The sequence below is a fragment of the Dioscorea cayenensis genome, chromosome 14, assembly GCF_009730915.1.
Source record: "Dioscorea cayenensis subsp. rotundata cultivar TDr96_F1 chromosome 14, TDr96_F1_v2_PseudoChromosome.rev07_lg8_w22 25.fasta, whole genome shotgun sequence".
NCBI classification, from domain to species: Eukaryota; Viridiplantae; Streptophyta; class Magnoliopsida; order Dioscoreales; family Dioscoreaceae; genus Dioscorea; species Dioscorea cayenensis.
Window position 1 is genome coordinate 12,879,192 of NC_052484.1, and position 15,665 is coordinate 12,894,856.

General features: G+C 32.5%; 2 protein-coding genes across 2 annotated transcripts; both read left to right on the forward strand.

The window, feature by feature from the left end:
- Positions 1–3,659: 3,659 nt before the first annotated feature.
- On the forward strand, positions 3,660–8,614 carry LOC120275391 (mechanosensitive ion channel protein 8-like). The gene is made up of 5 exons (XM_039281944.1): positions 3,660–5,403; positions 5,984–6,107; positions 6,202–6,495; positions 6,597–6,799; positions 8,086–8,614. Exons 1-5 carry the CDS (start codon positions 3,746–3,748, stop codon positions 8,369–8,371), a joined length of 2,565 nt encoding a protein of 854 aa, XP_039137878.1. The 5' UTR covers positions 3,660–3,745; the 3' UTR covers positions 8,372–8,614.
- A 2,793-nt stretch (positions 8,615–11,407) lies between these two features.
- LOC120276459 (protein IQ-DOMAIN 1-like) lies at positions 11,408–12,315 on the forward strand. Its single transcript, XM_039283212.1, has 2 exons — positions 11,408–11,724; positions 11,963–12,315. The coding sequence occupies exons 1-2, from the start codon at positions 11,497–11,499 to the stop codon at positions 12,140–12,142; spliced, it is 408 nt and encodes a 135-aa protein (XP_039139146.1). The 5' UTR covers positions 11,408–11,496; the 3' UTR covers positions 12,143–12,315.
- The last annotated feature ends 3,350 nt before the right edge of the window (positions 12,316–15,665 follow it).

The window sequence follows — 15,665 nt, forward strand, 5'->3', positions numbered from 1 at the left end:
GGGTAATGGACATAAAATGTCCATTTTACCCTCTCCCAATGTATATATATATAATATTAATATTAAAATAATTAGTTTATAATAATTAGATAATAATTCTATATTAAATAAATAAATATTTGGAGGTAATGACCATTTTTTCACTGGGAATTTTTATTTTACCCTAATCCAATTTATTTGTATTAAACAATATTAATTTAATTAGTAATTAGAATAATTAATTTCAATGATTATTAAATGAAGATATGTTATTTAAATATTTAATTTATACATTAAAATTAATAAATGATATTTAAAATATTTATAATTAAAAAAATTAATTAATTAACCATTAATTATAATAATTAAATCATAAAGTGAGAAATTTAATTAAATATTTAAACATAATTAAATATTTTATAACTAAAAAAATTGATTAATTTAATTAGTTAAGTATAATAATTAACATGAATAATACAAAATATTGTTATAAATAAAAATTATTATTATTAAACAAAAACTCACTATATCATTTAGTATTATTTGTTTATATTAAGGGCACAAACATAATTATGCACTATCTTCCTTTTTTATTTTTCTCATTTCCAATAAATTACTTATCTACTTTTCTCATTTCCAAAGAATTACTCTCTCAACCAAACAAAGTTTTCATTCCCATCCCCCTCCCCAAAGTTTTCATTCCCTTCCCCCTCTCTAAAGTTTTTATTCCCCATTCCGCCATCCAAACGGAGACTAAGGTTTTTAAAGTAACCAATGGGAAGCTAGATTTGGTGTTAACCAATGAGAGTTAATGTTTTGTCTACTGGGTTGTAATAGAATATCATAAAAGCTAATGTTAGTGCTTCTTTTTTATTGGCTCATGAAAACATTTTCTTCTCATTCTATCTGTTTGACCCCTTGACCAAGTGTGAGAATAACTCAGGAATTTCATCAAACAATTGGATCCTTCTGTGCATTTCATCGAACATCTTCTTTTTCCCTCACATCTAGTACTTGTTTCTCATCAATGTATCCTCTTCTAGTATAATATCTTGACCAATAGTTATATTCATATGCATGTTTTTTCTAGAGTTGTTTCAAATGTCCCTCTCCCCAACAGTTGATTAGGAAGATCGTCTCATTTGAGGTGACGACGATAGTGGCTTACAATCTTGTGGCCGCAGATATATTGCCTCAGATTCATGAGTCCTAGTAGATTGCGAGAGATGTTAAACTCTAAAGCCATGACCCTAATGGTATTTTCACTATAAATTTCTTCTATGGCTTCCTTATTGATGGTGAGCATAATTATTAGGTGACTCATATTCTTTAGATGGGTCCCTATCCAAATAATTATTCAGTATGGTTAACAAGCCGACATGTAATAATAAGATTCTCACTTTGGATAGTCTTGCTTACAAAGGATGTAACAAACTTCCCACATTCACATGTATCTTGCCAATGGCTGTGGAAATGAATCACATGCATCTTGCATGCCCTTGCAAGATGTCTGTCTAGAATCATTTCATAAGTAGTTGTTTTGGACCATCCCACATCTTCCCCGCTTTCTTGAGGCTCTATGGACCTTGTGGCATCTCTTAACCTTCAGGAATTTTTAAGGAATCTTGGGATATTTTATCTAAGATGACTATTTGCAATATTGGCTAGAGTGAAATGATCATATCTTCTATTACAAATCTCATCATCCAAGTTTCATCATTGTTAAGATTATTCATATATATGCATCTGCTTTGGATGTCTACAATCTTTGAGACTGAAGACAAAAGTTTGAGGATCATATTAGCATGGTAAGGAGAAGCTTTAAGTTTCTGGGACCAAATCATAATGTCGCAAGAGCTACTGATGCAAGAGTTCCCTCGGAGCCCTTATCCCCTAACGAGCCACTCTTTATGTGCTTACCTCGACGGAAGATCCCATCTTATCTAACCTCATAGATTGTTGTATTTTCTCATAATTTCAAGCATGTTATCTCGTTGTCTTTCACAACTAGTGGGTTATTATCATCTCTATTTTTTGTTATGTTTAGTTGATATTGTTTGTATAGTCTTTATTTTAGAGCAGTATTTTCTCTTTGAGTGGATTTTGTGTTTTTGGTCTCTATTGTACTCTCGCCATTTTGTCTTAATATAAGTGATTTATCAACTTTTTCAAAAACAAAAATTTTAAAATAAAAAGTAAAAGAATAAAAGAGTTGGAAGAAATTCAAAAGATATACAAGTAAATTTTGCATTACCAAATAGGTTAAGTCTTTCTCCCCATCCTAACCACATTCATAAAAATTCCAAGAAGACAAACAAAACTTAAAAATTAAAATAATAAAAGAGTTGGAAGAAACTTTAAAGATATACAAGCAAATTTCGCATTTCCAAATAGGTTAATTTTTTCTCCCCATCCTAACCACATTCATAAAAAGTCCATGAAGAAAACAAATCTTTTTTCCAAAAACAAGTAACATAGTGCATGTGATAGATATTTCATTAAAAAAAAAATCTTAAAACTTCGGAGAAGTTAAGGAAACCAAACCATAGCACGGTCCTGTATATCCAAACAATGGATGGTCCCCACTTTTTCACCTCTAACATATGAACACGTGTCAATCTACAAAAACTTTTAGGCTCGCACCAACCTATTCCTTCAACCCTTAAAACGTCGCACGCAATCCCATGCATGCCCAACGTGCCACAAATCAATTTAATTATAAAAATAGTATTAGTTACTCTCTGAGAAGTTATACCATTTACTTGAAAACTCCCTGTATTGTTTTTAATTAAAAACAAAAAAAATCATAAATCCCTTGATAACCCAAAATTTACCCCAAATCAGTCCTCTTTCAATGTTTATTTTTTTCCAGCTTTATTTTCATAGTGGAGATGAAAGGTCTGATATTTTTAAAATAACAAAAAACAATCATTTCCCGAGAGCCATGCATTTCTTTGTATTTGGTGTGAATATCACTATTTATTCTTTTCTCCACAGAGGTTATTAGAGCTTTTGTGATAAGAGTTCCCTAATTTTTTTTTGTTTTCATCCTTATATTTAAAAAAAAAACAATTTTTTTAAAAAAAATTCTATAAGGACTATTGTGTGATATAAAAGTAATCAAGGACTAAAAAAAAATTTAGTTTTTCAAAATTAACTAGATAAAAAAAGAAAAAAACCAACTTAGAAAATTACTAATTACTCCTTTTTCTTTTCCATATTCATTTTTTTCCAACTAAACTTTATCTTCATAATAAAGGTGATATATAACTTAATATGTTAGAAAAAACAGAGCCCATTATATTCTTTTTATTTAGTATGAGTATCAAAATTTATTCATTTCTCCATTGAGCTGTGAGTACCATTGTGATTGGGATTCTCTATTGTTTTCATTGAAAAAAAGAAAATTTTAGAAAATTTTCCATAAGGCCTAGTTTGTGGTGCAAAATTAACGAGGGACTATAAAATAATTTAATTTTTTAAAATTAATTTTTTTTTTAAAAAAAAAAAAACTAAAACGATGTGTATTCTCGTCCACCATCTCCCCTCCTCATTCCTTACCTTTCTCCTTCCCCCGCGCCTTTCGCCAACTTCAACTCTCTTATATTAATATAAACATAAATAAATAAATAAACAAAAAAATTTTTAAAAAAAACCTAATAATTACAAGCACAAGGCTAACATAATAAATCAAAACCATGCCAATAAAAATCATCACCATCATCATCATTACCTTCTCATTCCCACTAAAATTGTGTCAAACACCATGGAATCCTTAAGAAGATCCTTCAAATCTCAAAGCTCATACAAGCGCTCTTCCTCCCGCAATCCCTCTTTCGATCAAGAACAGCATCAAGAACAACAACCCATTCTCTTTGACCACCGCGACGAGTTCGTCGTCCGTGTCGACGGCACCACCACCAACAACAACACCAACAACAACACCAACACCAACACCACCTCCGGTGACTTCTTGATCGATCCTGGTGGCACTGCAGGAGGATTTGAATTCGATAAGCAGTGGAGAGAGACCTCCATGGACATTGATTTGGAGATGGACGAGATCAAGAAGCCGACGATGAACACTGCATCGCGGGAGCTGAGAGTTTCATTTCGGGATCCGTCACGTATGTCATCGTCTTCATCGGAAGATGTTGCCCCGTCTAGTGCCGACACCGGTGATGCTGAGGTCCTCCGATGCACTGGCAACTCCTCATTCCGGCGCACATCAACGCTGCTCCGTGCAAAGACGAGATCGAGGCTGATGGATCCACCGCCGGGAGAGAGCATGAGAAAATCTGGGTGGATTCCCAAATCCGGGCAGCTGAAATCAGGGATGCTCGGCAAAATAGACGATGACGATGATGATCCTTTCATGGATGATGATCTCCCCGACGAGATGAAACGCGAGAACTGGAGCATTCTTACAATTCTGCAATGGATTAGCTTGTTCATTATCGTCATCGCCTTCTTCTGTAGCCTCTTCATCCGCCCTCTTCAGCAGCAAACCGTTTGGGATCTTCATCTCTGGAAATGGACACTGCTCGTGCTCGTCCTCTTCTGCGGCCGCCTTGTCTCTGGCTGGTTCATCCGCTTCATCGTCCTCTGCTTTGAGTACAGCTTCATGCTTCGGAAACGAGTGCTTTACTTCGTGTATGGCGTGCGCAGGGCCGTGCAGAACTGTCTCTGGCTCGGCCTTGTGTTATTGGCCTGGCATTACTTGTTCGACGACAAGGTTGCGAGGGAGACGAGGAACACCACATTGCCATATGTCACCAAGGTCCTTCTCTGCCTCTTGATTGCTAATGCTTTCCGGCTCGTCAAGACATTGCTTGTCAAGGTCTTGGCTTCCTCCTTCCATGTCAGTACTTATTTCGATCGGATACAAGAGTCTTTGTTCAACCAGTATGTCATCGAGGCGCTGTCTGGTCCACCGTTGATTGAGCTTCAAAGTATCAAGGAGGATGAGGATAGGACACTGGCTGAAATGCAGAAGCTGCAGAGAGCAGGGGCAACAATTCCTAATGATCTCCGAGCTGCTGTGTTGCCGAGTAGGAGTGGGAGAGTGATTGGTGGAGGCCCAAGCGGGCGGTTTAGTGCGCAGAGGACGATCGGCGCAAAGAGTGTGCGCTTCTCCGGCGTTGTTTCAAGAAAGGATTTCAGCAGGCAGCTGCAGGTGCAGCAGCCACAGGAGGGAATTACAATTGAGCAGCTGCATAAGCTCAATCAGAAGAATGTCTCTGCTTGGAACATGAAGAGGTTGATGAGGATGGTGAGGCATGGGACACTTACGACACTGGATGAGCAGATACTGCAGACCGGCACCGGTGCTGAGGATGAGTCGGCAACTGAGATACGAAGTGAGAATGAGGCCAAGGTTGCTGCTAAGAAGATCTTCAACAATGTGGCCAGGCCTAGCTCTAAGTATGCCTTTCTTCTCCCTTTCTTCTGTTCTTCTTTTTGTCTGATAAAAAAGTTCATGGACCCACTGTGTTGATGAATCATCAGAAATATGATTTCAAAGTCAAAATATATTTTGATTTTTTTATTTATATATTCATTTGACAGGGGATCTTTACTAGAGCAAATGATTATTAGAATGAATCTCATAGAGTCTATAATTAGAGTTTGGAGAATTTATCACCCTTTTTCTGTATGGGCAGTGAGTCTTCATGGTTTATTGACTTTAAATGTTTTTTTGGTGATGGAAACACATGTTCTGTTCTTTTTTTATTAGAGAAAGATGAAGTTCATGGGCCCAGATATTGATTCCTCATGCATAAATCACCTGAAAGATGATTTCAAAGTACACATAATTTAAGGTTTCTTTGTTTTGTTTTCGTACTCATTTGACAGGTGGATTTAGAATTTTTGTATTTTGGTGCGGAATGTGAATTTTAGTATTTTATTTGTATTTATATACACTGATTAAAAACCCTCCCAGCTGTATATTTTTTTGCATGAGTAATGTGAATGAAAAAAAACAAACTTGGACAATCTACAGATACATTTATCTGGTGGATTTGATGCGTTTCATTGGAGAAGATGAAGCTCTGAAAACTATGAGTCTATTTGAAGGAGCTCAGGAAACCAAGAAAATCACAAGAAAGGCTTTAAAGAACTGGGTGGTAATGATGCTCTCATTTGGTGGTTCTCTAATCCCTTGTATTCTTTGAATTAATTAAAACTATTGATGATACTATACATTTTCATCTGATACAGATCAATGCATTTAGAGAACGCAGAGCACTTTCTTTAACATTAAATGATACAAAAACAGCAGTAAACAAGCTTCATCAGATGGCAAATGTGGTTGTGGCCATAATTGTATTGGGCATTTGGCTCCTCATTCTTGGCATTGCAACTACCCATTTTTTTGTGCTCATCAGTTCTCAGGCACTTGTTGCAGTTTTTATGTTTGGTAACACTTTGAAGATGGTCTTTGAAGCAATTATATTTCTGTTTGTCATGCACCCTTTCGACGTCGGTGATCGTTGTGAAGTGGAAGGAGTTCAGGTACTCAGAAACATAATCAATCATACATGAATCATCAATGTTTTTTATTTTGTTATATTCTAAAGAAAGGTTTGGTAAGATGCATTACTTTGATTTTTCAGATGATTGTTGAGGAGATGAACATACTGACAACAGTTTTTCTGAGGTATGATAATCAGAAAATCATATACCCAAACACTTTGCTAGCAACAAAGCCAATTAGCAACATTTATAGGAGTCCAGATATGGGGGATGCAATTGATTTCTGTGTGCATGTTTCAACTCCTGTGCATAAGCTTGCAATTATGAAAGAGAAAATAGAAGGGTAAGTAATTAGTGTCATTGATTTATGCTGATTTTTTTTTTTTTTTAATTTTCATTGGATTTGATGCAAATTTATCTTTATTTTATCGTTGAAATTAGAAGTTCATTTAATTTTTTGAATTTCTGCAGTATTTGCATAAATACATCGATGATTTTTAATTGTTTATTTATATATGTCAATAAATATATCTTTTTTTTTTATTATTTAGTGTGTTTTTACATCGAGCTTCTTCGTTCATAGTAAATCTTTAGAAACGATAATTGTAGCAAAAAATAAAATGCATGTTTTGTATCGACTTTTCACATTCAAAAACTAGTTTCTATTTCTTTAATTGGCACATGTATATATGAGTCTAGAGTGTTCTTGTTGGGTTCAATTTAGTTTGGGATTTTTTTTTTTTTCTTAAAGGCTCGTTTTGGGTTAAAAATTTAAAAACTAATTTCATTTTGATTGTGTTAGGATTGTGCTATTAAAATAAATAAATAAATAAATAAATAAAACCAAACCAAACCAAAAATAAATCTGTAACCTTCAAATATTATGTTATAAATTTGTTAAATATAATTTTCAATTGTTATTTTTACATAATTTCTAATTAATGTTATGAAAGCCTCCTATAGGTTTATGATGTAATAATTTTTTATAAAGCATAAATATTTGTTGTAATTAAACGAATCTAGAAATTAAGAAAATAGAAGATAAAACAAATAACAACATACAAAAGAAATTTGTTTCATGATCTCTACAAAATCATCAATAGTAATAATAATGATGAGTTTAATTAATAAGGAGAGATAGTTTGACTTGTCTTTAGTTTAGTTTAATCTAGAGTCAATAAAAATAGGTTAGGTTTCTAAAATTCCAATGGTTCGATTCAAATTGAAATTCCCTACGAACTCAAACTATAAGAGCCTTTGAACTTGTTAGGTTAGTACATGAATGTGGCACATTTTATCTTAAATTTGTTATTTTCCTATTATCTTATTGTTATAATATTCTAAAGTTGGACCTTAATTTAGTGTTGTAATGTATTTTTTATTATTTTTTTCTTATTATACTACTCCCATAAGAAAACTATTAAATGACATTTATTTTGATATCTTTCACATACAACACAATACTAAGACCAATTCAATCTTTTATACAATTCAATATAAACAAATTTTTTAGAATTTAATGCGTAATTTATTGCTTAAGTTAATGAATATGAATATATGAATCAAATTAAATTATGATGTTTTTATATACAACTCTTGACATGATCTTTGTTGTTGGAAATCATGCAGGTATATACAGAGCAAGAAAGAACACTGGTATCCAACTCCAACAGTTATGTTAAAAGATGTGGATGACATGAATAGGCTGAAGGTGGCCGTATGGTTGCGGCACCGTATGAATCATCAAGACATGGGATTGAGATGGCAGAGAAGAGAAATGGTGCTCCAAGAGATGATCAAAGTTCTCAGGGAACTTGACATTGAGTTTAGGATGCTGCCTTTAGATGTAAATGTCCGAGACATGCCCGCATTGACCTCCACACGCTTACCGTCTACCTGGAAAACTTTCGGTTAGTCATTACTATCTTAGGCAGAAAATTATCGCAATAGATGAAAAGGTTGTCGATAAAGAATACACAAGTTGTCATTTTACTGATGCTATTTTTTGGTCATGGGCTTGTAGAGTTATTATGTTGCTTTTATCTAACTGATTTTGTGATTGGCTGATGTTGTTGGAAATATATATGCATCTGTAATGATGATAGCAATATGACCATTGTTCATCTGCTATCTATTTTATTGCAAACTCAATATTTGATTGGAGATGGCCTTTGGCTTGATCTTTCTCAGTTAAAAATTATTTTATTTGTTGAAGGCATTATGTTGGAAACTTAGAGGTGTTTGGTTGTTTTTTTTTTGGCCAAGATGAACGGCTAAGCCTCCAAAAAAGACAGGGGTGTGCATAAGCCTCGGCAGAGTAAGTGGGGGCAGGGCCCGCGCACACATGGGTACTGAGACCACCCGCACACAATCACTACTCACACTCCCAAAAATGTACCCTCACCCATGATTCGAACTCTCACTACTTGTGAAGGGTTATAATGGGTACCCGGCTACTAATAGACCACCTAGTCATTAGTTGGATGTTTAGTTCTAATGGGTGTTTGGTTGTTTGGATGAGCCAGAAAAATGGTTGGATGGGCATGTGGAAAAAATGAATGTAGCCTTTCTTTTCTTTTTTGATTTGGTAAAAAATGGCATGAGATTTGTTTTTATTAATATTTATATAAAATAATTTCCTTTTATCAATGTATTATGTAATAATACATTATATTATTTATATTTTTTAAATAAAAAAGAGAAATTTTTCATATCATCCCTCTAACTTTGTCACTTGATCAAAAAATCTCTGAACTATTTCATATCCTCAAAAAGTCCTTTCTTTTTCTGACACAATCTGACAATTTATTTTTAAGTACTTTTGTCAGAAATGCCCATCGGCAATTTTAAACGAAAACACAAAATAATAAACAACAAATTAAGATATTAAATATTAACAACAAATATTAAACAAAAAGGGTACATTTTAAATAAAAACTTGTGTAGTTACATGTAAACACATAATGTTAAATAAAATATATAATTAATAAATGACAAAGACATTTTGCAAGCAGGGAAAAATTGGATTTTTAAATAAAATAAACTAGTGCAGGGATTGAAAAATAAGTAAACTAAAAAAAAGGGGCTGCAGAGTAAATTAAAATGTCAGAGGGATTGCAGAGGATATTTGTAAAATTGCAAGGACTAATAAATAATTTTTCCTAATTTTTATATCTTTTTAAAATATAAATTAGTTTTTATATTTCTAAAATTACATTTTATAATTTTTAAATTTATAAATAAAATATTAGTATTTTTAAAAATAAATAAATAATTTTTATTTTAGAACCGAGACGTGACTCAATCTCAGCCATGGGTTTATAAATTTTATTGTTTTTTATTATATAATCTAGGGATATATTGATAATTATTTTAAAAGATCCATGCCCTTTACTTTAGAAGTTATTAAATCGAGGCAATCCAACGGATAAGGTTGAGCCACATCTCCGTTCTATGATAATTATCATGGAACCGGTTTTGTGGGATCATCTCTCATAGAATAAATCTCCTCTCCTCTCTGTTCCTCAAACCAAACACTACATGGGAATATTTTCAATACGGAATCAAAATCTGTGACAAAATCTAATGACAATGTTTGGCATCATAGTAAAAAATCATGCCAAAAACAGTGACAAGTAGCGAAGCAAAAACTATGCTAAAATATTGGGGGTTGGGGGCAGGGGTTAGGGCAAGGGGGCGGTCGCCCCCGCCTTCTTTCTTTCTCGCTTTTTCCACACACTCTCTCTCTCCGCCCCGCCCCTCGCCCCTTGCCAGCTCTCTCTCTTTAATTAGTTTTTATTCTCTCTCTTCCCTTTTCTTTCTCTCTAATTAGTTTTTATTCTCTCTTCCCCCTCTCTCTAATTAGTTTTTTATTCTCTTTCTTCCGCTCCCTATCTCTCTCTTTCTAAGTTTTTTATTTTTATTTTTTAAAATCATCTCTCTATTGTTTTTAATTTTATTATTTAAAAAATTAATTTTTTTTACCAATTAATAGATATAGTCTAAAACAATCAAAAGGCTTATAGCCTAATAGTACTTGACTAGATCTCTAGTTCAAAACTCATTAACAGCAATAATGATAACAGGTCGACATCGGTTGTGGGTGTGGGTTTGTAGCCCAAACTCTTCATCCCGGGTTGAGAGTGCGTGGATTAAATAATTAAATTTCATCCCGTGCGCATGCCCAAATCTATACAGCATTTGTCACTTTTGTTAACAAAAAAAATCTAAAACATAATATTTTTTTTTAAAAAAATATTATCAAAAACTTATTATTTGATTTATTAATCTTGTATAAATTACTTTGTGTAGCATTTTTTTAACTCTATGTTTTAGTTTTTAATTTTTTTTTACAAATTAATTTATATAATATATAAAATTACATTTTTAGTAGAGATTTTAAAATATCTAATTTTTATAAACTAAACTATAAATTATCATATAAATAAATTTTAAAAATATTAAATTTTTAATTAGTTAATTAATTAATTTTTTTTCTAATTCGCCCCCTAACCTTTAACTTCTAGCTCCGCCATTGGGCACGAATATATATATATATATTTTTTTTTTGCCAAATACGGGATCAAAATCAGTTTGGCATTTTTGTTGTAGTGATTTTACTTTATAAGAAAATCAGTTTGATTTAGTTAATCCAATAATTAGTGGATGCTTTAAACTGCCCTGCATGATTTTGTTTTTTAATTTTGTTAAGGAGACTTGCATTGTCAAAAGGGAGGAAAACAATGGACTACTTCAAACCTTTAGTTGGCTGGTTGGTTGGTTGATTGATCCAAGGAAACTTCAGCCTTGCTCTTCAATAATGGTCACCCACGTTCTCACTTGGCACAAAATGAGAATAAGATCCACATACCACAATGCTCATAAAAGAAAGAAGAAAAAAATAAACAAAAGAATGCTCCACCTGTATCTCTTTGCAGAGTTCACAAGGACATGCCCACCACCTCTTTGCCCTTTACACTACCTTATTAGTCATTAGCATTGGCATGCTTTTTTTTTCCCCTGAAAGAAGCAAGAGCAAAGATGGCCGGAGCCCTTAGCTTGTTCGGTGCTCTTCGTCGGTCTTTTTCTAAATCTTCATGCAAGACTGTTTCTGTGATTGATAACAAGCAAATGGTCCTGAAGCCAATGCTCGAGAAAAGCGATGTTGTTTCTAGTAGTCCTAGTAACAGTTATCGACCTCGTTTTTCTGCAATATCTATTGAAGATGCTGCTGCCATAAAGATCCAAGCTCATTTCAGGGGCCATCTGGTATGTTTTTATTTCAAAATATACTTTGGCTCTTACCGTATTATAATTAATAGAGTTTTATTGTTCCTTGTTGTTAGTTGGAAAAATCTATTACAATATATTTCTTGTTTTCTCCTCCACCAATAGCTTCATTCTCATATAGGCCATGCACTATCTTTTTTCAATCTATTGGTTATTATTGACTAAAATCAAGAAAAGTAATGTTAGCTAAAATTCTATCAGATAAATTAATGAATAGGCAAGACGTGCATTCAGAGCGCTGCGGAGTTTAGTGAAGTTGCAAGCATTGGTACGTGGAGTGTGTGTTCGGAGACAAGCACGGATTGCAGTTCATTGCATGCAGGTTCTAGTCAGGTTGCAGGTTAGGGTGCGAGCAAGGCAACTGTTGAGTAGCTCTGGTCATGCAAACCTCTCTTAGATAAAAATTAATTCTTGTATGCAAATGATACATTATATTAAAATCATTTGATATGGAGCATATATATACCAGTAAGATGACAGATCAGTGACTGAAATTCATTTTTAACAATGCATTTGGTTAAGGTAAGAATCACTGACTTGTGCTTGTTTTTATTGTTCCCGCGGGACAAGTTTTGCAATGTATAATTTTATTTGAATAAAAATGTGAATTTTTTCGTTTATGATGTTTGTCTTAATTAATTGGTGGAAATTGAAGTTGTAGATTCGAAGATTTGAAGGGACGGGCAAAATCCTAAGTTATGCTCTACAAGAACAATTGATTGGTGGCAATTTCTTTTTAGGTCTTTATGCATGTGATTCACTACTTGCCTTCACTTGCAAGTGACTTTAGAGACATGGGATATTACATTAAAATAATTCATTTTTAAAGCTTATAAAATCACTAGAACAAAATTGATAATTAGTAGTAAATTACATTGTGACACATTAGGTTTTTGACACAAAAAATTACATAACGTAACAAAATCATTAATTCGTCACTCACTTCCTTACAACAAGTATTTTATGTGACAATATTTTAAATTGTCACATGTTAACGTCACAAAAAATTTGACACCAAATCTTTCATCAAAGGAAGATGGAGGGAAATATTTTTAGTGAGGACTTAAATATCGAGAGTGATGAATATAAAATGTTATTAATATTATTTAGTGAAAAATTCTAAAATATGTTATTTTACACAAAATTTTAATATAATGCCACTAATAGTAATATGTACTATTAATGACAATTATAATTTTGTTATTTATCTAAATTAGTTTTTGTGAGATATAGGTTTGTCAAAAAATATATATAACTAACACTACAACATTATGTATCTATAGCTATGGAACAAATTGTAGTAAAAGGTACAAAATCTTGTAGCTAAACACGTTAGCTTCAAAGATGAATCTCGTAGCAAGAAATACAGTAGCAAAAAGTTAGCCACGTATTTTATGACTTCTGTAGCTAAGTGTAATATATTTTGCTACACTTTTATTTTTCATGTCTAAAAGAATAAAATATTTTGCCATGAAAATTTAACTTAGTAGCAAATAATTAGTTATTTTAGCTACATTATATTTATATATATAGCAAAATAGATTTTAGTTGCAACAGAGAAACTTTGTGTCTAAAAGTTTAATTTACTTGCCACAGTAAAATTATTGTCACAAATATTTTATGATTTAGTTATAATTGTAATATGTCCATAACTAAATTAAATATTCATTTGCTATAGTTAGTAAAACGTAGCTAAAAAGATAGCACCTTTGCTTCGAATCAAATCAGTTATAGCTACACACTAAAATATTTTGCTATGAAATAGGAGGCTTGTAACAAATTCTACAAGAAAACAAGGGTATCAGGGACAGAAATTTCCGTCATTGAAAGATCAAATTCCGTGGGTGATAACTTTCACGGACGAGAATTTCCGTTGGACATTACTGTTGGTAATAATAAAGTGGCTAATACTATTCTGTTGGTAAAAATATTTCCGTTGGTGATGTTGAAGTATTGATGACGGAATACTCCGTCACTAAAAGTGTTTTTCATCCATAGAATTCCGTCACTGAAGGTATTCATCATCAACGAAATTCCATCACTAAAAGTGTTTATCACCCACGGAAGTCTATCACTGATTCTTATCAACACCAACGGGATTCCATCACTGAAAGTGTTTATCACCCATGGAATTCCACACTGATGGTTTTCATCAACAACAATATTCCGTCACTGAAAATATTTATCACCACAGAATTCCGTCACTAAAGGTACTAATTACCAACGGAATTTGGTCACTAATTATTTTCATTATCCATAAAATTTAGTCTATAATACTATTTTTTATTAATTCATTTTTCTAGTTTTATTTCCTTATAGCACATATATATTACAAATGCTATTTCACAAACTATTTATAATGTCTAAAATTATTTATTCATTAAAAAAAACAAGTCCAACATTGTTTAAGACAAAAACCTTCAATGTTTCATCAAATTTAAAAACATCATAGGAGAAGTCATAGGTAAAAATAACCATAAAACACCCAAGTTCTATGAATCACTCTCTCAAACATTCAATCTTCACCATCATGTCTTGATTTCATTCTGAGAATCCTCCAAGCTTTGTAGTTTATTCTTCATAGTCACTACTTCTTCCCGTAGATTATCAACTTCGGTGGAAGGACGTAGAGTTTCAATTAGTGGACTACAATCCGATAAATAGTAGCCTTCCCCAATACTAATAGGAGGAGAAATTAAATTTTTTCCACGTGGCGTGGTCCCAAATCCATACACATGTGTACGCGTAGTCTCCATTCCTCCAATTGCATCACACCAAGCTTGTGGGTCAAATTCAAGATGAGAAGATTCATTAATACCATATTTTTGGCTCATTGAAGAAGTATAAGATTCCTACAAATTAAAACATAAAATTCTTATAAGTGGTATGGTTAAGATAATAAAAGAATTATTAATGCATTAGAAAAAAAATTTGTATATTAATAATTAGAATATAATTATGAAACCAATTTACTTACACTCACGGATTTAGATTTATTGTCAACATAATCACCACGACCCTTGTCACGCTTGTGTGTGCGATTAAACACTTCTGCATATGTTGGTTTTCGATTTAATTGGGTTGCCTACACATAGATATAGAATAAATTACTCATGGACATATTATTAAAAAAAATGTAAACCTTGTGAAAAAGATATACAATCTTGAAAACAACAATTAAAAAGCAATATAGATCATATATACCATCCTCTCCGCATGAAGCTAAAAAGGAATCGATCCACCAGTATGTTTGGTAATACTTCCATTTTTTTTCTGTGTGCCTATTTTGCTTGGCCTTCTAAGATCGATTTTCCCATGTCTCACTATTCCAATTATTGTCAATTAAACGATCCCAAATATAAACTCTTATCCAACCTTCATTATTGCCTTTACAATGTGCGATGTCACTCACTCCAAAATGCTTCTTTGCTCGACACCTTTCTTCTTCCATCATTCCTTTAAATCACTCTTTGCATGTATTGTCCCATATTTTTCGTACAACATTTGTTTTTTCTATGGGCCATACAAATTGTTCCTATTAAATATATAAACCAAATGTTACCAATACCACACTCAATAAATAAGAATAGGACAATATGTTCAAACTATAACAGTACTAAACTATATATTTACAAGAAATGGAAGTTAGTCATACTTCAAAAAATAAAAACAAGTGTTGCATAACCAATTAATCTACCAAAGACAATATCTTTCTTGTTTTCAACAAAATGTTGATACAAACTACATGCATATGCTATGAACAAATCATTGATGTAAATCTCATACAAAAATCAAATATATATATATATATATATATATATGGCATGCTTGTTTTTTTCCAAAGAGATAAGATGGTGAGGTTCATGTTTATCAACAAGGCAAATGACAATAAGAGTCATTAATCCATAAACAACACAACA